Source organism: Camelus dromedarius, chromosome 18 (genome assembly GCF_036321535.1).
Source record: "Camelus dromedarius isolate mCamDro1 chromosome 18, mCamDro1.pat, whole genome shotgun sequence".
Lineage (NCBI taxonomy): Eukaryota > Metazoa > Chordata > Mammalia > Artiodactyla > Camelidae > Camelus > Camelus dromedarius.
Genome location: NC_087453.1, coordinates 12,807,309 through 12,832,940, shown reverse-complemented (window position 1 = coordinate 12,832,940; position 25,632 = coordinate 12,807,309). Strand labels below are relative to the sequence as shown.

Here is a 25,632-nt window from a genome sequence, read left to right as displayed (position 1 = left end):
TGCCTGAGGGCTTTTTGTGGTCACTGGAACCCACCCTGCCAACTGCAGGGCAGACTTGGAAGTGCTGGGGAGTTAACACTCCCCTACGAAGCAACCCTCAAGTAATGACAGACTGGACTTGGCATATACCTACCCCAGCTCTCTTCCTCCAGTGGATAACGCCGAGGCATTTCATGCTGGCCTCAGAATTTCCCCATGGGATTAAGCTCCAGCCACTCATGGTGCTAACTTACTTGATGACACAACTTCTTTGGCTGCTTTTTCTGTCTCATTTCCCCAGTTGCCTCCAGGATTTCCTTCATCTCTCCAGTTAACCGGTTCTCCTTCAATTCTTGCCTCAGGGTCTGCTTTGGAGGAACCCATACTGAGAGCCACCACCTCCTGAGAGCCTTCCCTGGCATGTCCGGTGCCTGGGGGGCAGGCCAGATGTCCCTCCCAGCTTTACCACAACCCTATGTCCTTACACTGTCACAGCACTCATCATGCTGTGCTATAATTGCCCAGGTCCCCACGGAAACACAGACAACTCACTGGGAAAGAAATTAAAATGGCTTTTAAACATTTGAAAGGATGGTCAACTCCACTTATAGTTAATGCAATTCAAATAATGTCAGCTGATGCACGCAGATGAAAGGACAAAATTAGAAAACCATTGTACAAACCCTGATAATGGAGCGTATCTAGGTGATAGATACATGGGTGTTCATTGAGCTATTTTCTTTTCTGTTTTATATGTTTGGAATTTTAAAAATAATAAAATGCCATAAAAGAAAAGCAAATAAAAAGTATGAGATACCATTTTCACCCACAGAAAAGAAAAAGTTAAAAAAATTTGCCATGTTGGCAAGGGTGTAGGGAAATGGGCTTTTTTGTAGATCGTTAGTGGGGAGTATGAATTGGTACAGCCTCTTTAGAGGGGATTTTGGCAAAGACGTATTCTTTGATCCAGCAATTCCACTTCTAGAAACTTATCATACAGATTATCTTCAAACATGTGCACAAGGATATTCACTGCAGCATTGTTTTTATAACAAAAGACTTGAAACAGCATACTTATATCCATCAATTTGTTATGGTGCATCAGTGTGGACTGTTGTAAATTATAGATTAGACCTGTGCTGATAGGAAGCTCTTTCCAAGATGTATTGTTGAGTGAAAAATGCAAAGAGTAGGCCAGTGTCTGTGTTATCACTTTGCCTCAAAAAGTGTTTTGCACATAGTGAGTGCACAATTAATATTTGTTGAGAGAAATAATACATGTTTCAATGTGGCTGCTCTGAGTCAGGCTCTCTGGATGCATTCAGGTAAAAGACACAAATAGGGGCCCAGATTTTCCCCACTGATCAAATTTCTAAGGTCTTACTTCCCTGAATTCACAGACATTTGCGTTTTCCCTCAAGACATACCATATCCTTCTTTGCAAAATCAAACTGTGAACAAGACACTTAGAGGAGAAAGAAGAAATGACATTTTCATAAAAAGAGATTTGCTGAACCAGAAAGGCTAATGTGGTGACTGGGACTGAATAGAAAATTTAGCTCCAAGCTTCCTGGCAGCCAAAGCAAAAAGGGAAACCCCTGGGCCACAGAACTTCTGTTATCTGATAGAAGGAAAAACACTGGTTCCTCCAGAGCCATGCTTATCAGTCTGGGCCCAGGAGTCCTTGGTAGCATGACATGGGGGAGCAGGGCAACCTAAGAAGTTTATTTTCCTGGTGCATCTATTTGCTCAATGATAAATAAAACTTCATAGCAAGGTAAGTAAGGGTATATTAAGGAACTTTATGTAAAGTTCCCATGAAAGTTTAGGATAAACCATGTGACGACAAAGGCATTACAGGGCTCCTCTGGTTGTGCCTCAGTCTCCTAAGGTGAAGATGTGACCTTGGACAAACGACTTGACATCTCTGAGTCTCACCTCTCTCATCCAGGAAAAACGATTACCGTGCAGATGAATCGAGTGATGTGTGTAAAGTGCTTGGGCTGATAAATGCTCGCTGTGTTGTCATTTATATTAATATCATATTATGTATGACCTTATGGCTAAAAGCATAGACTCTGGAGCCTGGTTCGAATCTCGGCTCCACCACCTACTAGCTAGGTGACCTTGGGCAGGGTCACTTAGCCTCTCTGTGCCTCAGTTTCCTCTGTAAAATGAGGCTAATAGGATTACTGTGAGGGTTAAATGAGCTGATGGTTGTAAAGGCCTTACGGCACTGCCTGGACACACACAGTAAGTGCTATGTAAGTGTTTGTTCAATAAATCATAGTTTGTTCCCTTCCGCCCTTAGAGGTCCTTCAGGAGAAAAGTTAGAAAATAACAGCTTCAAAGAGAGACAAGCTATTTCCAGACACCAGCTTATAAAAGGAATGGATTCCTATAACACCAGTTGTCCTATATGCCTTTTAGAAGGTTGAGAGGCAGAATGCGTTTATAATGGTGGCATCTTCGGCAGGCGGCTGGCCAGATTCTAGCTATTTGGGGGCATGGACCACTTTCCTATGGCTCCTCGCACCCTTCCACCGAGCCTGACAGGACTGGCGGCTTTTCTGGCACAGACCAGGGGCGGGCCAAGGGAAGGAGGAAAGGAGCTCCCGGGATCCCCCCTTGCCCCTCCCCCACTTGCCCAGTGAGTAATGACATTCACGGAGAGGGGAGGGAGGGAGCGAAGGAGAGGGGCAGGCTCAGGGAGGCCATGTGATGCTGGGCGAGAGAGCCGCCGCCACCCGCCGGAGCCTCCTTCTTTCCTCCCTCTGATTTCGGGCTGTCATGGCGACCCCCAACAACCTGACCCCGACTAACTGCAGCTGGTGGCCCATCTCGGCGCTGGAGAGCGATGCGGCCAAGCCAGTGGAGGCCCCCGACACGCCCGAGACGGCCAGCCACGCCCATTGGCCCAAGGAGAGCCTGGTTCTGTACCACTGGACCCAGTCCTTCAGCTCGCAGAAGGTAGAGCTCGGAGGGAGCAGGGGAACCCGATGTGCCCAGTGGCTACGAGGCTTGGGGGAGGGGATCCGGGAGGGTTTAAGGGGTCTGAAGACCTCGTGAGAGACTGGAGGGTAGAATCTGGGGTTTTGGAGCTGGAGGACGGGGACGCTGGGCTGCTCTCCTGGGAGGTGAATGGCCCTGTCTTGGGCCCCAGGAGCACTGTCCCTAATTCTAGGAACACCCATTCTACCTCTTTCCCTCCCAGAAATACCCGGTCTGTTGGAGGGCTGAGAAGAGACAAAGGCAAGGGGAAGGGAATGGGCACTGCTGGGAAGGCGGCCTGTGGGAGGGGGCGGGGAGGAGCACACCCTGGGGTCCAGCCTCTAGCCCTGCTAGTCCCATCGCGGGCCCTCCCTCCTTGCTGCTGTCCCAGATCCCACAGGCCTTCAGGTCACAGCGCCTCTGCTCCTCTATGCAGCTGGGGGCCTTCCTCTAACTGGGGCTTGAAGTATCTGTCCCCAGCCCTCCCCCCACCTCCCCTAATCTTGAGCTGAGAGGGAAGGAGTTAACCCATCTCCTCAAACCAGCTGAGCTTGGGCCATAAGGTTTGTGTTTTTTGCTCTTAAAGGCATAGATGGCCCCACAGTCCCTTTTCAGACCCGGGGGAACTGGAAGGCAGCTGGGAATCCAGCCTGGTGTTGAGTTATTGGGGTTCCCGCTTCCTGGGAGGTGAGGTTCGGGCACTGCGCCTGTAAGACCAGGGTGCCTCTAGGGGCGCAGTCTCCCACCCTGGTTGGCTGTGGGGCATGGATTCAGCACCATGGCCAAGTCCCAGCAGCAAGTCCTGCTGGGGCCTTAGCATCACCCCTTGCCTGACCCTTTGACCTCTCTTCTCCCTGGAAGATCCTTTTGTTCCATTCACTCACTTTCCAGATGGAGAAACAGATTTCGTTGAGATAGGGCCTTGGAGCCAGGCTTTTTGGTTTGATTCTTGGTCCAGGCTCAGTTTCATCCTCTGGAAAATGGGATTATAATAATAATAGCTATTTCTTCTAATTGCAACCCCTTCTCAAGGGTTACTGAAGAGGCAGTATAGCTTAGTGCTCTAGACTGGCACTACTCAAACTTGCGCATACATTACTGGTTAAAGCACCGAATGCTGGGTCCCATCCCAGAGATTTTGATTCAGTGGGTATGAAGGTATTTGATTCAGTAGTCCGGAGTGAGATGCTGCATTCTAACAGGCTACCAGATGATGCTGATGAAGCTTGTCCACTAGTTCCCCTTTGAGCGGTTGCTGGTATACAGTACAAACTCTGAGGCTGGACAGTCCCCAGTGGGAGAGCCATCTTCCCCAATAATTCACTGTGGAGTTTTGGGCAGGTCACTTTGCCTCCCCAAAGCCTCAGTTTTAAAATCTGTAAAATGGAGCTAATGGCAGTACCTTCCTCAGAGGGCTATTGTGATGGTGAAATGAGATGATGTACAATAAGTGCTGAGAGCAGTGCCTGGCGTGGTGTCAAGGCTCTGTTAATAGCGGGTGTTATGATATCACTAAAGTGCTTGGTAAAGAGCAGTTGGAGTTAACCAAGGTCATGCTGGGACTCATCCATGAATTCTATACATGTGTGGTGAACACTTACCACATGCCAGGCTCTATGCACATTTTTGGGTTTTGGGGGATGAATCAGACTGACCTCCAGATGCCAGGATCTCCTCCTGCCCAGAACCTAGGAGCTAGGCCCCAGTGGCCATGATTGGATAGGGGCAGAGGGGTGATACCTCCCACCACCATCTCCTGTGGAAGCCTCCTGAATCTTTTTTTATTCAGTCTGAGCTCAGGGCTAAGGTGGCCCGTCAGTTAGGAATGGGACCACCCTCTGCAATCCCATTTGTGACCAAGCCTCTGACCAAGGCAGCCTAACATTCTCCTGCCAGGGCCTTCTCCTTGCCCAGGGGCCCATGGTAGTTTCTAGAGGCAGTGTAGCCTAGTGGAAAGCACATGGGCTCTACAGTCAGATGGTTCTGGGTTCCAGTCTTATCTTGAGTGCTTACTGGCTGCGTGACCTTGGACAAGTCATTTCACCTCTCTGTGTCTTAACATCCTCATTGGAAAAGGGGACTTTTACATCCTACCCTGCAGGATGCCTAGGGAATTGAGAGGACATGGACATGTGTTAAGTGTCTGACACAAAGTAGGAGGATAGCAGGCAAGTTTTCTTCCATCCTGTCAGTCCTAAAGGGCCTTGCCTACATGCAGAACAGTTCCTGGGGGCCCCTCCCAGACATGGAAGAAGGGAAGTAAATGATCTCTACCTGCCACCTTGGCCTTGCTGTTGAAGTTCTTAGGCACTGGCCCTGCAGACTTGTCCATGCTGCACTTGACCATTTACCACCCCTACACCTACCCCCAGGAGATCCACAGGCAGAAACTACAGATCTCACCACTCCTCACTCAGAAGCCTGCAGTGACTCCCAAGCCCCTTTGGGAAAAAGTCAGAGTCCTCATCATGGCCTCAGGTCCTACTGCAGGATCCTAACCTTGCTTGGGTCATGGGCCCATTATCAATTGGGGGAAGCCTATGGACTTTCTCAGAAAAATAAAAAAAAACACAGGATTATTAGATTAGAAAGGAAACCAATCATATTGAAGTATAGCTGTTGACATATTTTCAAAACAAATTTGTTATATAATAATATATGTTTCTATATTAACACATCATATCACAGTCTAGTGGCAGGACTGATAACTACTGGAATGTTGGAGTTGTGACTGATGTAACTGCAACAGCAGTGAAGTGATGAAAAGATCTGATTCCTAGTGGTGACAATATTACAGGTGCTGCTAACACTACCATGCTTTGTCGCCTACTCTCCTAATTGAAGAAAATGCTAAGTGTCAGTTTGAGATTACTGAAAATAAACATGTAATTTTCCCGTCCTAGCTCAAGGACTCCCTGAATTTGTTCACAGACCCCTGAGTCTGGGAATCTCAATTAAAAGCCCCCGTGGTGACCCTTTCTGACCTCCTCTCCTCTCATCTCACCCATCCATCCTGCTTCAGCCACACTGGCCTCCTCACCATTTTTCAAACATGTCAATCATGCTCCCACTTCAGGGCCTTTGCGCTGGCTCCCCATCACCTCTCTTTTAACAATAACAAAACATTTATTTGCGAATTTCTTGAGGGTCCTGGAACTCCCTTCCTCAGAACTCTGTGTGGACCACTCCCTTACTTCATTCTTTGCTCAAAGGTCACCTTCTCAGAGAGACCCACTTCAATGAGTCACCCTATTTAAAATTGCCACCTGTCTCCCCAATGCCCCAGCACCCCGAATTTCCCTTATCTGACTCTATGTTTTTTCTTTTTTCTAATGAACTCACTATCTTTTGACATACCATTATCAATTTTAACTGCTTATCATCTGTCTGCCCCCACTAGAATGTCAGCTCCCTGAGGGCAGGGATCTTTGCTTTTGTTCACTGCTGAGTCTCCAGTACTTACAACAAGACCTGGCACAGAGTAGACACTCAATAAACAAGTGTTGAAAAGTGGTGCATTTATAAAAGCCATAAGATGTTACATAAAAAGATATTTGATTCTGTAAGTCTAAAATTGCTCCAAGAAATAAAGCTTATTGATTTTTTAAAAAATTTTTTAAATATTTGAGATAAATAAACTAAGGCTCAGAGACTCTAAGTGTCTTTTACAAAGTCATACAGCAACTAAACAACTAGGCAGAGACACCAACCCAGCCCATTATAGTTTTCTCACAAACAAGGGCCTAAGTGAGAGGGGACAGTGCCTAACCATGACAATGAAGCACTAGTGGGTGAATTTCTAGCATCCACAGGGGAGATAGTTTGCCCAGAGATGGCTGATGTCTGGTCACACTCAGTGATGAACACCTAAGTGTAGTCCAGCCTCCAGGAGGCAGAGATGGCAGATGGCCTTGGTGGCTGCCTGCCTTTCCCCTGGGCCTGACTTCCTCCCACACCCTCTCCCCTGCAGGACTGCACATGGCTGTATCCTGCAGCTCAACTAAAGGAGAAAGTCTCCTTGGCTGCTTGCCGGCATGACCCCAAAGCAGCTCCAAGCAGGACTGTTATGCCTCTAAAGATAGTCCCCTCCCTAGGCTGCAGCCCTACCAGGCACCCTCACTGGAGTCCAAGGGCAAGGCCTGGGGAGTAGACCCTGGGAGTAGGTGCCCTGCCAGGGTGGAAGGCCAAACGTCTGGACCTGCCAAGGGAGGAGGCCTGATTTAATTTCTGTTTCCATCCATTCAGAGATCCCAGTTTGACCCAGAGGCTGGATAGCGGGGAGGAGCCTGGCAGGAGGATGCCAGGATGAGCAGGAAGGGAATGGGGTGGCTTGGGTCCAGCAGAACTCCAGCCTCAGCTGCTCTGGGGCTCCTCCATCGCCCAGGTACCACCCTTCAGTTACCTCTAAAACACACATACACACACTCTTGCTCCTGCCCACTCACAACTACACATACACACATGGGCACACACACACTCACGCTCATATCCACACTCATGCACACATGCTCACACAATACTTGAATGTTCACACTAATTTGTACAATCATCCATACACACCCACACTTGTGCACACACAGGCACAGACGCACAGATATTTGCTCACTCATGCAGTTGTCACACACACCTAGACCCAACAGATGCCACCCGCAGGTGTTCACTCTCTGCCACAGTCCCTCCCCCTGCCAAGGAGGGCGGAGCTGGCCATGTCTCCTGCAGGATCTGAATGCAGCGTCAGCTTGCCGCAGGGCAACGGGGCATGCTGTGAACGTGGAATCCAGCCCCTCATTTTACAAATAATTAAAAGGAAGCTCAGGAAGGGGCAGCAAGAGTGCTAAAGTCACACAACATTGCCATGGCAGAGCCAGGCTGAGGACCTGAGTCCCTGCCTCTTAGTCCTGCCTGCAGGACCTGCTTTTGGCTATTAGAGCAAATGAATCTGTGGATGAGGGCTGAGGGTTCAGGGGCCGATTATATCTTCTTCCCCATAGTCCACGAAACAGAAGGGGCTATTCATGTTAGCTGTGGGGGAAGTACTTTAGGACATCAACCAGGTGTGCAGGGCAGTCTCTGTGTGTGTGCGTGTGTGTTTGTGTGTGTGTGTGTGTGTGTGTGTGTGTGTGTGTGTATAATAATAGTGATGTTGGAACCCATGCATTAACCTGGGACTTTATCCATGTATTCCATCTCAACCTCTTGACAACCTTGAAGGAGTAAATTACAGTCCTCATTTCACAGAAACTAGGAATCAGAGAGGTCAAGGGATTTGCCCAAAGTCACACAGCAAATAAACAGCAGAGCCAGGCTTCAAGTCCAGGTCTATTTGCCTCTAAAACTTTGTCTAATGCAAGTGGCTAAGACACAATCTCCCTACTGTATGCCAGGCACTGTTCCACAGGGACTAATGTATCTAAGCCTCACAACAGCCCTCTGAAGGAACTGCTGATATGATTCCCATTGAACAGGTGAGGAAACTGAGGCACACAGATATAAATTTACTTGTAAAGCCAAGTCATCTAACAATTAAGTGCTAGAGCTGAGATTTGAACTGACAGACACCCAGCCCAACGTTTGACTATAACATCACATTGCCTCTTCTGGGAGCTTAACTCTTGGCATCTGGGAGGGAGGATGGGGATGCCCAGTCTCAGGAGTTAGCACTTCAATGTGTAGGGGGGACACTGATGCTCAGTGAGAACAGGCCTTTGCCTCTCTCAGGATGCCCCCTCTTTCTCTCGGGCTGGAGCTGGAAGTAGGGAGGCACATATAGGAGTGGAGCTTGCCATCCTTTTGGTGGGAACATTGGACCCCAGAAGAACCCAGCCTTCTTTCTAAGCCTCAGTTCACAGACAGGGGACATTTGCACTAGGTTATCACTAACCATCTTCCAGCTTGGAAATGTTGGGCTGGGTCTGGCGCAGGCCCAGCCTCAAGGCTCTCCATTAGCATCTAACAACTCAAATGTTTGGGACCCCCTAGACAATAGAGAAAGACTCAGGAAGGGGCAGGCCCAGGACTCCCTGGAAGGAGCCCTCAGGGCAGAGAACATTGGTCTAGGAGTCAGGAACCACTGCTTCTAGTTTTAGGTCGACTGCTAAGTTGGTTGTGTGACTTTGGGTAAGTTAGTTGCCCTTTCTGGGCTTTAGAGTTCTCATCAAGAAAAATGGGGAGATAGTCCCTGCTCTGCTCTCCTCTGGAAGGCTATTGTGAGCATCCAACAACCAGGTGGGAAGGTGTTTGGGGCCAATAAAAGGCTTGGCTGATGTTGGCAAATTATTTTTCACCTAACTTTGTTTCTCAAAGAATTTAAGAAATTTTGCTATTGAGTATAATGATGATAAGAACTTCTGCAAATTTCCTGGCCAGATCCACACCTGGAGGCCAGGCTGAGAGTCCAATCATGATAATGACAATGATTATTAATACTTCAATTCTGCAAGTAGAAAACCCCTGAAGCTCAGAAAGTGTAAGGAATCTGCCCATACTCACACAAACACAGCAGAGCCAGAAACCCTATCCCAGGTATGCCCAGCTATGAAACCCAGCCCTGTAACTACCAGGCAGCATGTCCCTTGTCCCCAGAGCAGAGCTATGTTCCTTCTATCACCAGGCACAAGGGTTCTGGGAGATATCCCCCCACCTGCACCGCAGGGGGCCCAGGAATGGGCTGGAAGCAACAGTGTCCCCTTCTGTGTGTGACCTCTGACCTCCCTCCCTGCATGCCCCCACCCCACCTAGGCAGAGTGTCCCCCTATGTCCGCCCGCCTTCCCCGCTCTGACCCTGGCGCCTGCAGGTGCGGCTGGTGATTGCCGAGAAGGGCCTGGCATGTGAGGAGCGCGACGTGAGCCTGCCGCAGAGCGAGCACAAAGAGCCCTGGTTCATGCGGCTCAACCTGGGCGAGGAGGTGCCTGTCATCATCCACCGTGACAACATCATCAGCGATTATGACCAGATCATCGACTACGTGGAGCGCACCTTCACGGGAGGTAGGGGGCAGCACGGGCTCAGACAGGGCCCCCGAACCCTGGGAAGCCTGCGGAAACCCGCTGGAGCCAGTCTCCCCAGAAAGGAACCATGGGGCTACAGGCAGGACTCAGCTTCCCCCCCGCCCCAGAAACCGCAGAGCCACGGGCATGGCCACAGATCCCCAGGGACCCCAGCACTTCAGGGAAAGGGCATGGCCCAGACCACCCCTCACTGGAGCACTGGGGCCCTTCCCCAAGAGTTCCGGAGTCACAGGCATGGCCACAGACCATCAGGAGCCAGTCAGGCATAAGCAGGACCCAGACCCCCTTCTAAATCCCCACAGACAGGGCCCAGATCTCCCAGGGTTGCCAGGACTCGGGCATGGCCCAGCCCCCTGAAACCTTGTAAGCATAGTCAGTGCCACAGCCTCTCTGGAAACCCCACAGACATGGGCCCAGGTACCCTAAAGCTTTGCAGACATCAGCAGGGCCAGACACCCCAGAACCCCACAGAACCCTGAGTCCTTCCCCTGCCTCCCTGCACCCTCCGTCTGCCCTTGCTCAAGTTCAGGAGCTCACTGCCCATGGCAGAGGCTGCAAATGCAGCTGAGAGGGAATCAGGGCCCAGACATACACTGTTTAAGAATATGAATTGCCAACATTTAGAAATCAAGGAGTTCAGTTTCAAACATCCAGGTTCCCAGTGTCTCCCCAAGTGCGGCAACACTAGACCTAGACCCCCACCTGGCAAGAAGCCTGGCAGCTGAGGAGCTGCCTCTCAGGGGACAGCTTGGCAGGCTCTACTGAGGACAGATAGATGGCCAGAACCATTAGGATCCCCGGTCAACCTGATGGGGACTTTATCTCAAGGGTCAAGGAAAGGGGGTGGGCCCCAAACCTCTGGACATTTAGGGTTCCAAGATGCTGGTGTTGGGGGATGGGGTACCAGAGGCTGGCCCCTCTGAATCAGGGGGGCGGGTGGTGGAGGCTGGGTCCTCCGCCCCCCATCCGACCCTGGCTGTGCTCCACAGAGCATGTGGTGGCGCTGATGCCCGAGGCAGGCAGCCCGCAGCACGCGCGGGTGCTGCAGTACCGTGAGCTCCTGGATGCGCTGCCCATGGATGCCTACACGCACGGCTGCATCCTGCACCCCGAGCTCACCACTGACTCCATGATCCCCAAGTACGCCACGGCCGAGATCCGCAGTGAGTGCCAGAGTCGGGGTGAGGGCTGCAGGAGCCCCAGGGTAACCCTGTCCTTGCCCACCTCCTCCCGTTAAAGGCGTCCTCACTCCTGCTTCTCTCCCTCCCACTCTCATGTCTCTTACTGGCTTTCTTCCCTTTATTGTTCCTTTTCCTCCTCTTTGCCTCTTCCCTGTGGATATCTCTCTGCCTCTGCCCACCTTTCCATTCCTGTGCCTGTCTCTGTTCAGCTCCCTGTCTCTCACTTTGGGTCAGTCTCAATCTCTTTCTCTCTTTCTCTCTCTCTCACCTTGTCTCTCTCTCGTTCCCCTCTCCTGCCCCCTCCTCTTGTCCTGCCATCCCATACAGAGCCTATAGGGCTATCTGCGCCTCCCTCCCCAGAGGCTTGTCTTGTCCATGGGAGCTGGGACATCTCTCCATGGGCATCCCAGCCCCAGACACCTGGGTTGGGGCCCAAGGATTGCAGAGCTGGGGTTGGCAGCCCAGGGCACAGAGTGACATCAGGGCTGGTGTCACCAAGGACGGCTGCCCAGATATTGCAAGGCCCCCAGTAGGGTGTCTGATTTCAGATTCAAGCATCACATATATGGTCCTAACCGCCAGTCTGGATGTGTCCGCAGCCAAGCTTACCCTTTCATTTTTCAGCACCCAGTAGATGAGGGCTGGATTAAATCAGATCATCCATCACCAGCTTTTTACAGACTTTGGTCCAGGCTCTATGCAGACACCACCATGGAGTCCTATACACAGATGAAGCATGATGGTTCCAAGTAGATAATAGGTGCTCGGTAAATGGTCACTTCCTCCCTCTCAAAGGAATGAGGCTGATGTCCTAAAGTGGGGCAGGCTGTGGAACTCAGTTCTGTCCCTTTAGAGTACCCTTGAACAAGATTCAGGATTTATCTATATTGTCCTGACCCCATTCAGTCAATAACACTTATGAGGTCTCTATGACCTGGGCAGGGGGCTGGGAACAGATGGGGACAGTCACAGCTTCTACCCTCACAGTGTCACAGTTTCAAGCAGAAAGACAAACGGCCAGGTGATTACAGAGCAGGACTAAGTAAATTTGAACAGCCTCTTAGGAGGAAAGTCTGGCACTCTGTATCAAATATAAAAAGGCCCACACCTTGGAGATTGTCCTGCCATTACAGGTGGATGTGTGCACCAAGAAGTGTGTACAAGGATATGCATTGCAGCATCAGTGCTAGTAGCAAGAGGCTGGGATAACCCAGCTGTCCATGATTGGGGAACTGGGGAAATACATTCTAGTATTTACAAAAAGTGGAATACTGTGCAGCTGTTAAAAAATAATAGGCATGTGGAATGCTAAGATGTATTAGTAAGTAGAAAAATGCATCTAGTGTGCTATCATTAATGGATACCCAGGTGCTTGCAAACACCAGGACTATTTCTGGAGGGATGCATGAGAAGATGGGAGGAGCAGATCTTAGGGACCACAGATTGAGAGGAGAGAGATTTACTTTTCACTATACGCTTTTTAATATTGTTTGAATTTTTAGATAAGTATGTATGTATAACCTGTTCAAAACTAATTGATTTAAATTTTTCTAACCTAGTACCAATTGGTGTTATGGTAAGGGGAATGTAGAGGCCGTGGGGCCAGAGAAGATGCCCATCCCAGACTCTGGGGTCATGGAAGACTTCTGGGATGTAGCAACATCCAAGGATGATCAGGGAGAAGGGCTTGGAGGGGAGAGAGTGCAGGTGACAGGGGTGGGTCCCATCACCCAGGCAAGAGATTAATGGGGGGGGGGGTCTGAACTAAAGGAGAGTCAGAGGATTGAAAGGGAGAAGTTAAATATGAGAAAGATTAAAAAGGAAAATCAACAGGAGCTGGGATTGATGTGGTTTGGGGAGGAGAAAGAAGACAGATGTGAGTACAACCATATGGCATCTGGCTTGGCTTAGTGTGGGGCAAGGGTGCTGCAGTTTGGGGAGAATGCAGACAAGAAGCAGGTGGAGCAGAGAAGATGATGAGGTTGGTTGAGCCTGGATGAGTTTGAGGGTCCTAAGGGATGTCCAAGTGGAGTTGGGGCCCAGGAGAGAGGGCAGGGCAGGACTGGGCACCACCACACACTTGACCCACCATGTCTCAGACCTACTGGCTAAGAATCCCAGAGAAACTCTGCCCCAATCATGGAACACACCCCAGGATCTTATCCCACTTAATACTTCTACCTCTTCTTATAAAACCCACTGCTTACAGTTAGACTGTCAAAGTTAGATTTTAGGACACTTCCTCTCTCCCATTAAGAATAATTCTCAGCCTGCTGCCTTGAGTTCCATCACTGACCGACATTCTATCACCCTGGTCTTCTGGCATCTTTAAAAGGCCAGTTTTCCCAGAAAAGATGGTCAATGTGTCCCTAAACCTTCAAGGAAGTTGCTTCACCAGAAGTAGAAGTTTCAAAATACCAAGGTCTCTTAGAGTTTTTTGGTTTTTTGCATTAAACAAGTTTTTACTTGTGGGTTATAGTGAGTGAGTGCTAGGCCGAAAACCAGACAGATCCAGGATTAAAATCTGCTTGTCATTTACTAGTGCATAACACCATTTAGCCTCTCTGAACCTATTTCTTCACTACAGGAAGGGGAGACATTCATTGAAGTATGAGGTAGCCTGGGTTTAGGGTGATATTCATTTCTGGCAAATTCCTACTCATCCCCTAGAGTCCCCTCCTCAGTGAGGTTTCTTGACACCTTGAGCCCCAGGCAGGTGGCCCAGTGTTCACTCTTCATTAGAGACTGGTTGTGCAGTGTCATCTGTATCTCTTATCAGTCTGTCTCTCCAACTAGCCTGAGCCTAGGGCAGGATGGTATCTCACCCATCCCCATGTCCCAGCCTGTAGTGACATAGTGTCTACTAGTTATGCCTGTTGATATTGTTGCCTCCCCGATTAGTGTTTGAATGGGACCTATTCCAAGTCAGGTGGGGGGAGGGAAAGGAAGAGCACCAGGTATCAGAAGAACAGGACCTTTCCTATTCTCTCTGCAGGACATTTAGCCAATGCCACCACGGACTTCATGAAATTGGACCATGAAGAGGAGCCCCAGCTCTCTGAGCCCTACCTTTCTAAGCAGAAGAAGCTCATGGTGAGTGCCTCCTAGCCTGCTCAGTCCCCTTTCCCACCATCTTTTCCATGGAAAAGAACAACTGGGAGAAGCTGGTTTTAAGCAGAAATGGAAAAACCATGGCTTGCTTTCCCAATCCTGTCTCCTCTGTTTTTACTGGCTCTTTGACCTTGAGCAAGTCACTGTCCTCCTGGAGTCTCACTTTCCTCATGTCTTAGTTTGGGTCCCTAAGAGCAGAGCATTAGACAGAGGTTCTTGGGTAAGTGTGGTATTAAGGGAATGCTCTGAGGAGAACCCAGTAAGGATGGGATAGGAATGAGGAAGGGGCCAAGTTCACCTGATTCCACAGGGGGCTCTGGAGCACAAATGGCACCACAAAGTCTGTCTCTTGATATAAAGAGACAAACTTTTACATCCCTGTATCAGCCAGTTATCGGCTACATCCCAAATATTTTCAGGAAGCTCCTCATTGGCTGAGAGCAATTCTCTGAAGAAGGGGCAGCTATGAGCCATTATCAACCAGCCCTCACAGCAGCTGGTGTATGAGTGGACCAGCCCCATGAAAGGGATCTGGCCAGGACAGCCAAGCTCACAGGACAGCTGTGAGCACCAGATGAGGGTGCTTTGTAACAGTGGGGTATCCTATGCACTTGAGGGGATATTTGGAGCCTGGGTTTGTAGAAGGGGGTTTGGGCCAAGATCCTTCCATCCCTGGTCATCCCTGCTCTACTGAGGCCAACTCAGCTCCTCTAGCTCCTGCTTGTCCCGCCCCCAGGCCAAGATCCTGGAGCATGATGATGTGAGCTACCTGAAGAAGATCCTTGGGGAGCTGGCCATGGTGCTGGACCAGATCGAGGCTGAGCTGGAGAAGAGGAAGCTCGAGAACGAGGGTGGGTGCCAGCTCTGGGGCAGGTGGGTGCTGGAGCCAATCCGGCCCACCCTCTCCACGACAGCCCCAGCATCTTTTTCCCCAGTGATCTTGGAGAACCATTTGGGTGGTTAAGATCATGGGCCATGGAGTCAGGAAGACCTAGGTTTAAGTCCCAGCTTGGCCACTTGATAGTTGAATGACCATGGGTCAGGTACTTCACATCCCTGGACCTCAGGTTCCCATTTATAAAATGGGGATAATAATAAGACCTACTTCAGAGAGATGTTGAGCACTGCACAAAATAATATATGGAGAGTGCTTAGCACATAGTAGGTGTTTAATAAAGGTTGATGAAGATGATGATGGTAGTGGTGGTGGTGACTAATACCCACCACACCATCTCACCTTTCCCTGCTCAAGGATATATTATGGCTCCTTCATGCTTCAGCCAGACATCCAGGCTCACCCAGACTCTCTGACCTTCCCTCTTCCTGTTCTCAAGTGGCTCTCTTCTCTGGACCCCAAGCATGCCTGCTTCATTCCTGTTTCCACACCTTGCCTCCTGCAGCTCTTCCAGCATGGAGTGCCCTCTCCACACCACCATGCTCTTTTTTACATTTACACACCATCTTTGCCAACGCCATTCTTTAAATTTCATTCAGGACCTTCCCATCTTGCTCTGTTTTAGGTGGCCTGTTAGTCTGGTCTCCCCAACAATACAAACCTGTGTAACCCATGCAACATACACTGCTATACTCACAGCTCCACACACACACACACACACACACACACACACACACACACAGGTCTGTGTACATGCGAAGGTTGTGGAGCACGGTGTTCTAAAAGATGGGTTTAGCGTCAAACAGACCTGAGTTAGGGTTCTAGCTTTGTTGCCTATACTGTGTGACTTGGACAAGTTCCTTTCCCTTTTGGAGCCTCAGTTTCCTCATCTGTGAAACAGGATGGTAATAGTACAATTGAAAATCTTAACGCCATCTTGTTGAACTCTTAAAAATTAAAAGCACTCAGCACAGTACCTGGAACATAGTAGTTTATTTCATATGACAGCTAAAGTCACGCACATTCTCCAGATGAGAAAACTGAGGCTCAGAGTTGAAATGACTTGCTCAAGGTCACACAGCTCTTAAATGGCATAGTTAGGGCAAGAACAGGCTCCCCCTTGATGGTTCCAGCATTTCACAGCTGAGGCCTCAAGCACAAGGCACACACAGGCACCTAAGGTCCTAAACAAGAGACATTGTCATGCATGCTGAAGCCAGCTCTCCTAAATCCTTTCTAGAAAAAAGCATAGTATGGCTAAATAAGTAAAAGCAATACATACCCCAAGAAGGAACTTTCTCATTTCATCAGAGAGGGTGTTGGGGAGGGGCCATTACAGAAGAGTGTTCAGGGGCCAGTGGAAGTAGCTGGACCACATTTCACCCATCATCCAACAGGCTAAGCCAGGCTCTTCATATGATGGTGATCACAGGGTTACTGAGAGCAGCAAGAGAGCAAAGGCCCAATGTGCAAACACATTTAAGCCTTTGCTTGTGTTGCATTTACTAAAGTCCCACTGGCTAAAGCAAGTGACATGACAGACCCAGGATTAAAAGAGTGGATGGTTGGACTCTACCTCTTGATGGCAGGGGCAGCAAAGCCCTTGCAAGGGGGCATGCGTGCAGGAATGGGAGGAGTTTGTGGCCATTCTTGCAATCTACCCAGGGGTGAGGTGTTCTGATTTTACTTTTAAAAATACTGTGGTTGCTGTGGAAATGGATTTCAAAGCAGACGGAAGCCCAGGTGAGATTATGGTGGCTTGGACTGAGATGGTGGCAGTGGAGATTGGGAGGCATGAAAGACTTGAGACGTAGTTTGGAAATAAAATGAACAGGCTTGAGGGTGTTGAGGGGAGGGCGGTGGTGGGTGGGGAAAAGAATCAAAGGTCACTCCTGGGGTTTTGGTCTGAGCTACTAAGTGGTACCATTTCCTAATCTGGGCAAGGGGGAACTGAGAGTTCAGTTTGGGACCGAATGAGTTTGAGATGCCTTTGAAATGCCCCAGAGGGGATGTCACATAAGCCATTCAATATTCTCACCTGACTTTCAAAGGAGAGGCCAGAATTTGGAGATGGAGATTTGAGAGTCTTCAGCATATACGTGGTGTTTAAAGCCATAGAATTGGATGATTCGCCTAGGAAGAGAGTAGACAGAGACAGAAAGAGGAATGAAGACCCTGCTGTATTAGTTATTTATTACTGCATAGCAAACTGCTTCCAAACTCAGCGGTTTGAACAAAAAACATTTGTTATATCACACATTTTCTGTGAGTCAGGAATTCTGGAACAGTTTAGCTGGGTGGTTCTAATTTGGGGCTGCGTGATGCGGGCTGCAGTCAAGCTGTTGGCTGGGGCTGCAATACTCTGAGCTGAACGATCCAAGATGGCTCATTCACATGCGTCTTAACTAGAGGTTCCCCACTGGCTGTTGGCAGGAGACCCTGACTCTTCACTACATGGGCATCTTAGCAGAGTTGCTTGAGTTTGTTCACAACATGGCAGCTGGCTTTCCCTCCTGAGCAAGTGACCCCAGAGAGACAGAAACAGCAGAAACCACATTATCTTTTATGTCCTATCCTTGGAAGTTGAATTCTGTCTCTTCTGCCACATTCTGTTCTTTTGAAGCAAGTCATTAAATACAGCCCGTATTCAAGAGGAGGAAAATTGGGTTCCACCCAAGAGATATGTATCAAGTAATCTGTGGGCATACTTTTTCTTTTTCTTTTTTTAATTGAAGTATAGTTGATTTACAACATCATATTAGTTTCAGGTGTACAGCATAGTAATTTAGTATTTTTACAGATTATACTCCATCAAAAGTCATTACAAGATAATGGCCGTAATTCCCTGTGCTACACAGTATATCCTTGTTGCTTATCTATTTTATATATGGTAGCTTGTATCTCTTAATCCTGTACCCCTAATTTGCCCTTCCCGCCTCCCTTCTGCCCTTTGGTAACTGTTAGTTTGTTTTCTAAATCTGTGAGTCTGTTTCTGTTTTGCATACATATTCATTTGTATCATTTTTTAGATTCCACAAAGAAAGACAAATACTGTATCATATTTTAGAATTACCACCCCTTCCCCGTGGCTCCCTGACATTGAGAGGGGTTAGAAACAGAAGAGCTGGCAAAGCTGACTGAGTTAGAGTGGCCATTGGGGTGTGAGGACTCTTGTGTCATAACCCAGAAAGGATTGTTTTAAGGACAGAAGACAGTGTCAGGTGCTGCAGAGAGGCTGAGTAAACCAAGAATGGGAAAGCATCCCCTGGATTTCATCCCATGGCTGTTGGTGACCTTGTCTCAAGCAGTTTCACTGGCACATGGGGGCAAAATGCTGAAGAGTGAATGGGAGGAAAGAAGAGAAGACAGACGACCCTTTCGAGAAGCATAGCTGTAGAGAGGAAGAGAGAAATGGGGTGGTGCCTGAAGAAAGATGCGGGACAAAGGGAGGAATTTTATCTTGCGATAGGAGAGGCAAGAGTGTGTTTTCAGGCTGGTAGAAATGACCCAGTGCAAAGGAGAAACCAGTGATGCAGGACCATGACGCCGAGTCCATGAGCCGACAGGAGGGGTGTACTTCAGGCAGAGCTCCCCGGGGGAACACAGAGTGCCCTCAAATGGGGTAAATCAAGAGGGCTTCATGAAGGGACCCTTTACAGATGTGTGGGCAGGACCCAGGGGAACCAAACGGAGAAGTGCGGTACCCAGGCTGGGGAGGATTCAGAACCAGGATAGAGAGGCTGTGCTGAGGGCCACAAGATAGGAGCTGTGACTTTCAGTCTAGGGTCACAGTCAACCCTTGATGACCCGCAGAGAGAAAACTGAGGGAAGTTAAGACCCTGACCTCGCTCACACCCCCCACCCCGTCCTATCTTCTGCCTCTGCTCCCCATTGGCCAAACCTCCCTGGAGCCCCAGTGGTGTATCTGTCGCATCGGCCTCCTGGGGCCAGAGCAGCGTGGGGAAGGGAGGAGGGTGGATCTAGAAAGGGTACGGGAGGAGATGCAGCGCTGGATGGACGCGGGGAGCCGCAGAGGACCTGGCTTTGTGCATGGGCGCATCACGCTGCCCTGGTTTCAGTGGGTGGCAAGCGCACGGGCTTGGAGTGTGGGTTTCACGCTGTGGGGTGAGGGCTTTCGTGTCCGAAGGCTCCTATTTTCTGAATGAAGGGTGAGGGGATGTCATCAGCTAAGCGAGAACGACCAGGTATGAGGAGAGAAGATGAAAGATGTGCTGTTGTCTCCGCAAGGGGAGAGGAAGCAAACCTTCTCCAGAACTATTCCAGGACCCGGGGCAGCGCTGCCGGCCCTCCTGGGCCTGGTGGTCAGGAATTTAAAGCGTAACCGGTCAGGGTAAGTGTCTCCAGCAGGCTCAGCTGGCAGATTCGGAGAAGGGACAAGATGGGGTTCATCCAGGGCTGTGGCTTGGTGAAGGAACACGCAACTGCAGGAAGGAGGGAACGGAAGGGGTCAGGCCCTCCGGCCACATGCCAGATAGCTACCCGTGACCACGGACATACATAGTCATGTCTATCAGTGTTTGCCTACAGACATAAACACAGGAATGGACAATCTTAAATAGCGACACACACCCACACGCTTGTGAACTATCTACCTGTCTGCAGGCAAACACCAAACGATGTGGACACACGCTTCACTTATGCCTGTGGTAGTCCCCTCACTGCATGGACACAAATGCCCATGCGTGTGGCTATCCACATGCAAATACACAACCAGCTGCAGGGATTTGAGCAGGCATTCACATGGGTAAACAAACACGCCATGCAGGATGCAGACACACAGATCTACACAGACTCAAAGAATGCACCCACCTATTGAAAGGGGCCTGCATGTCTGTGGAGATACATGCATGTGTGAATATTTGCATGCGGAAAGAAGCAGCTTAATGTAGTGGTTACAAGCACAGACTCTGGAACCAGATGGCCTGGGTTCAAATCCAACTCTCCTCTGCCCTCTGCTAGCTGTGTGGCTTTGACCAAGTTACTTAACCTCTCTGTGCTTTGATTGCCTTATCTGTAAAATGGGGCTAATAATGGCATCTATCTGATAGGATTGTTGTACAGATTAAGGAAATTATACCACACTCTCCTGGCTCGTCTCCTACCTCACAGGCTGTGCCTTCCCTTCACAGTTCTGACCCCCATAACTACCCACCCCCCAACATTAGTACACCGTATTTTATCAATTCTAAGATGCACCTTTGCTAAGTCACATCCCAACATCTCTGAAACTGGAAGGCTTCCCACAATTAGTAGTTTAATCGGCATCACTTGTTTTCTTTAGGGTGGCTGTCTTACACTGGACGGCAATTCAGATTTGATGAAAGATGGTTCCCCGTACTCCCTCTCATTACCAAGGATGAACTGTTCTCGAAGGAGCTAAACACAGTCCCTTCCTCTGTGTACCAGGTGCCATCCGTGCTCACCCATCCACTCAAGGATCCCCATCAGTCACTCTCCACTCTCTCCTGTAGCATCACTTCCCATCTTGGCTCGATCATTCCCATCAACGTGCTGGTTTTTTCTTCCCAACTTACAAAAACTCTCTTGACCCATCTCACATTATGGGTGTGTCCTTCTCACTACAGCAAAACTCCTTGAAAGGGTGACCTTTGCACGCTGTCTCCAGTTCCTCTCCTCCCTTTCCCTCTTGGACTCCCTCCAACCAGACTTCCATCGTCAGCATCTACCCCAACTGTTCCTGTCAAGGTCACCGGTTGCCAAATGTAATCGCCAACTCTCAGCCTCCTCTTCTGTGACTTCTCTGCAGTATCTGAACTCAGCTGAGCTCTCTCCTTGGACCACTTTCTTATCTTGGCTTCTGGGACGTCGCACTTTCCTGGGGCATCTCCCACCTCACAGGCTGCTCCTTCTCACGCACCTTTGCTGGTTGTTTCTTGGTGCCCAGTATCTAAATCTTGAAGCCCCAAAGCTCAGCCCTTGGTCCTGTTCTCAGCTCTGTCTCCACTCATGCCCTCGATGAAGCCATCCCACTGTTGATGATGCACACCTCTACCTCTCACTGCAGACACCACCTCCCCTCAGGTGTCACACAGGCATTTTGAAGGTTCCACATTCAAGAACAAACTTCTGATTAGAGCTTTCATTACACTTTAACTCCTGCTCCCGTGAGACCATGAGCCCCTTGAGGGAAGGCATTGTGTCTTGTCAAGTCTTCATGCCCAGCGCATCCTACCAGATAAACATTTGTTGGATAAATGAGTAAATGAATGAACATGAAGACACAGAATGACAGCAGGGGGTGGGCAGGATGCTCAGACTTTGAGGGTAGAGGCATTAGGCTCATGGAACTTCTGAGCTGAAAGGAACACTTCTCCAAAGGTGCAGAAGCAAGCTTCCCCAAAAAGCAGACCTCACAGGAAGTGGAGAGGGAGGGGGGCATTCCAGGCGTGGGGTACAGCAGGGGCAAAGAGCCACAGGCTGAAATGAGCGTGCCTTGCTTGATAGAAATGTTGTTGGCCTATCAAGGTAAGTCAAGATCAGAGAAGTACGTTTGAACAAAACTAACTACTGAAAGGGCTTAAAAGTCAGGCAAAGGAATCTGACATTAACGTGTAGTCAGTGGGGAAAATTTAGGGTTTTTGAGCCTAGAGGTGATGTAGGAGACCAAAGGGGCTCCAAAATCTCAAGTCTAAACGTCTGGGGGAAACATGTTGCACAAAACAAAGTCTTCCCTAGGCACGCAGGCTAATTTTAGATGACACATGACCATGGCGATAAATAATACAAAACCACATAATGAGAATTATTCTTTTCAGTTCTTTTGATTAAAGAAAGAGTAGTAGTATGATGTTAGTATATAAAGGGGTTATGTGTTAATATCTGCTCCTTTCTTCAAATAAACAAGTCTTGGGCTCAGAGATTTTTGGCGGGCAAGCGTCTCCAGCTGGAACTTAATAGTGTTTGTTTTGGTTTTCTTATACGCACTTTTATCGTTGCACATAGTTTATGGCAAATGACATTGTTTATAATACAGTTTCCTTTTTCATCCATCATTGATTAAGTAAAGATTTAGTGAGCCAGACACTGTTCTAGGTGCAGGAAATGCAGCTGTGGTCAAGACAGACCCAAATTCCTGCCCTCGTGAAGCTTCTATTCTAGTAGAGGGTGACAGGCAATAAACAAAATGAGCATCTACAATACATGGTGGAATGAGGGAGCTAAGTTGTATGGAGGAAAACAAAGCAGGGGAGGAGGAGAGTGACTGCTGGGGTTGGGGTTTCAATTTTAACTGAGTGGTCAGTGAAGCTGCCTGAGAAGTTGGCATTTGAGCAAAGATCTGAAGGAGGTGGAGGACTAGCAAGCTCTGCGGCTCTGTAGGTGAAGAGTGTTCCAAGCAGAGGGAACAGCAGGTGCAAAGGCCCTGGGGTGGGAACGTGCCTGGAACGAGGAACTGCAAGGAGGCTGGTGTGGTTGAAGAAGAGTGAGTTAAGGGGGAGGGGAGAGTAGAATCCTCGATCTGAAAGGTACCTGGGGACCAGATCACGTAGGACCTCCAGGCCATTGGATGGATGGCAGCTTTTACTCTAATCACCACAGGGGGTCATTAGAGGGCTTTGATCAGAGAGGAGGACAGGATCTGACTTAAGTTTTAACAGGATCCCTCTGGCTGCTGTGCTGAGAATAGACTTTAGGGAGTCAAGGGCAGAAGATAACATTTGTTAAGACCAGGATGGTAACAGTGGAGGTAATATCAAACTTGGGATATGTTTTGAAAATAAAGTTGATGGGAACTGCTGACAAATTGTATGTGGGGTATGAAAGAAAGAGAAGATTTCGACATGGCATGAGGCTTGTGGCTGAGTGGCTGGAAGGATTGAGGCTCTGTTACTGACATGGGGATGAGTGTGGTAGGTTTGGGGGTGACAGTCAAGAATTCAGTTTTAGATATGTGAAGTTTCAAATGCAGAGTGGACACCCAAGTGGAGCTGAAAAACGGGCAGTGGGATATATGAGTCCAGAGTTTAAATACATGTATTTGCACTTTATCAGTCAGTTGATTTTAAGAAAAAAAATAACAGAGGTAGTACATACATATGGTAAAAATCATTGAAGTTGTACAGGAGTGGGCGACCTTGCAGAGCCGCTACGGCAGGCAGGCAGGAGCCAGAGGCGTTGATAAGAGAGGACGGAGTGTATGGGGGAGGTGGGGAGAATGCTGACCCCTCCCACCCCCATCTCCTCTCTCTTCCACTCTAGGGCAGAAATGTGAGCTGTGGCTCTGTGGCTGTGCCTTCACCCTCGCTGATGTCCTCCTGGGAGCCACCCTGCACCGCCTCAAATTCCTAGGACTGTCCAAGAAATACTGGGAAGATGGCAGCCGGCCCAACCTGCAGTCCTTCTTTGAGAGGGTCCAGAAACGCTTTGCCTTCCGAAAAGTTCTCGGCGATATCCACACCACTCTGCTGTCGGCTGTCATCCCCAATGCGTTCCGGCTGGTCAAGCGGAAACCCCCGTCTTTCTTTGGGGCATCCTTCCTCATGGGCTCCCTGGGTGGGATGGGCTACTTTGCCTACTGGTACCTCAAGAAAAAATACATCTAAAGCCAGGCCCCGGGCTTGGTGTCTGACTGTTGGTGTCTCTGTGCTGTGTGATTCCCAAGAAGCTCTCGGTAACGCACCGTCTCATGAACACTTGGACAGCCCCTCCTGCCCCTTGTTTGGAGTAATTCTATTGTCAGTGTGAAAACATTCCATAGTTTAGGAGTAGACGTTGCCAGTGCCGTGAGTTGAGGCCACGGCTCTACTAAAGGAGAGAAAGTAAGTGAGAGTGGGGGAAAGAGAGAGAGAGAGAAACAAAAACATGAATGCCTTTTTTTTTTTTTTTTTCAATTCAAGGTCTCAAGATGAAACTATGGGGACTGGTTAGGATCTGAGGTGAGTCCCAGGCCATTCCATTCACCAGGTCCCAGATTCTGGGAGGTGCTGGGGGCTTGAAGGGCCTGACCCCTCGCCTCCCCTTCCCTCTTGCCCAGGGAATTCTTCCACAGGACAAAGCCAACATCAAGACTCAGCTCTTCTAAGTGGTACCTCCCGGTGAGGCTGGAGACCCAGAGATCCCATGGGGGGCCCCTGAAGATCAGAAGGGGCTTCATTCTTCTCCTGGACTTGAACTGAGACAGCACTGGCTCGAGCCAAAGCAGTGACATCCAATCACAGGCCATGTCTGGGACCAACACCATGAGCACACCCTCCCATTCCCCTCTTAGTTTTGGCCAGTATGTTTGGTCTGGCACTTTGCTGGAAGTCCCTGAAGGCAGTGTCCATCCTCCTCTTCCCAACTGGAGTTGAGTTTTCCTACCATGTGAGGTGGCCTTTCAGTAAAAGCCATGTTGATCTTTTCTTAGAAGATCAGCCGTGGCCTGAGTGCGGGGGTGGGTCTGGAGGTGGATGGCCCTCAGGTCCCGCCTCCAGCCTCTGCCAAAGCCATATCCTTTAATGCCTGCCTTCCCCATCACTCTCGGGGCTCCCCGTCCATGCCCCACCATGCCACGCGGGGAGGGTCTCTGCATCCACGCTGCTGGCCCTGGTGGTGTTTCACTTCCCTGTGCCTTTTGCATGTTGGGAGAGGGTCTGGGTGTCACTGCTGCTCGTGCTTAGAAACCAATGAAAGCCCCTAATAAAGCATCCAGGAGGAGTGGCTTTTCATTTCTAAACCCTTCTTGTCCGTCTAGCTCTGATTTCCAAAGGTTGGGGCCAGAGGGGTAGAGACACGATGTTCAGGCTCAGTGCTGTACAAGAGTACAGCTCTCCTGACTCTCATAGTCCAAACTCACTGATGTTAGACCATTTCACTTCTGGAGAGAAGGAAGAGATGATGGATGGCTTTCTAGGGGAGCCCAAGGCTTGAGTTGGGGAGGCCAGGTTCTATCTGATAGGAAAGGAAAGAGAGGATGGAAAAGCACATATCCAGTTTTTTAAGGCCCTAGACATGGTGGAGGGTTACATAGCTTCTGCTCACATTCCAGGGGTAAGGATGCAAGGACAGGGCTTCACCCAGCTGTAAAGGAGGCTGGCGAACGTAGTCTCTGGTTGGACAGCCTATTGCTAAGGAAGAAGAGAACAGATCTTGGTGGACAGCCAGCAGCCTCTGACACACGGAATCACTGTGAATGAGAAGACGCACAGGCAGACTGCTGGAGAGACCCGTAAACTCAAAGACTCCATGAACCCCCACATGCCTGTTCAACATGTGGGAAACTGAGGCCCTGGATGGGCTGATGTCTGGGTTTGGTCAGGATCACTCAGTGAGTGTCTCTCAGAATGTCATGGAAAGAACCTTGGGTAAGGGCAAAAGTCACCGTGCAAACATTTACTGAGAATCCACCATCTGCTGAGCCTTCTTTTTTGGGGTGGTGGGGGGAGGATTAGGTTTGTTTGTTTGTTTGTTTGTTTTTAATGGAGGTACTGGGGATTGAACCCAGGACCT

At 49.4% G+C, this 25,632-nt stretch overlaps 1 protein-coding gene across 1 annotated transcript; it reads left to right on the top strand.

Moving 5' to 3' along the window:
* The first annotated feature begins 2,624 nt into the window (after positions 1-2,624).
* GDAP1L1 (ganglioside induced differentiation associated protein 1 like 1) lies at positions 2,625-23,774 on the top strand. The gene is made up of 6 exons (XM_010977735.3): positions 2,625-2,949; positions 9,765-9,957; positions 10,968-11,141; positions 14,155-14,252; positions 15,007-15,121; positions 23,404-23,774. Exons 1-6 carry the CDS (start codon positions 2,770-2,772, stop codon positions 23,745-23,747), a joined length of 1,104 nt encoding a protein of 367 aa, XP_010976037.2. The 5' UTR covers positions 2,625-2,769; the 3' UTR covers positions 23,748-23,774.
* The last annotated feature ends 1,858 nt before the right edge of the window (positions 23,775-25,632 follow it).

Bases quoted from the DNA above. Each gene is read 5' to 3' on its own strand.
- GDAP1L1 (XM_010977735.3), top strand. From the start codon at position 2,770: ATGGCGACCCCCAACAACCTGACCCCGACTAACTGCAGCTGGTGGCCC. The intron at 2,950-9,764 runs GTAGAGCTCGGA...TGGCGCCTGCAG, and splicing joins AGTCCTTCAGCTCGCAGAAG to GTGCGGCTGGTGATTGCCGA. The intron at 9,958-10,967 runs GTAGGGGGCAGC...TGTGCTCCACAG, and splicing joins GGAGCGCACCTTCACGGGAG to AGCATGTGGTGGCGCTGATG.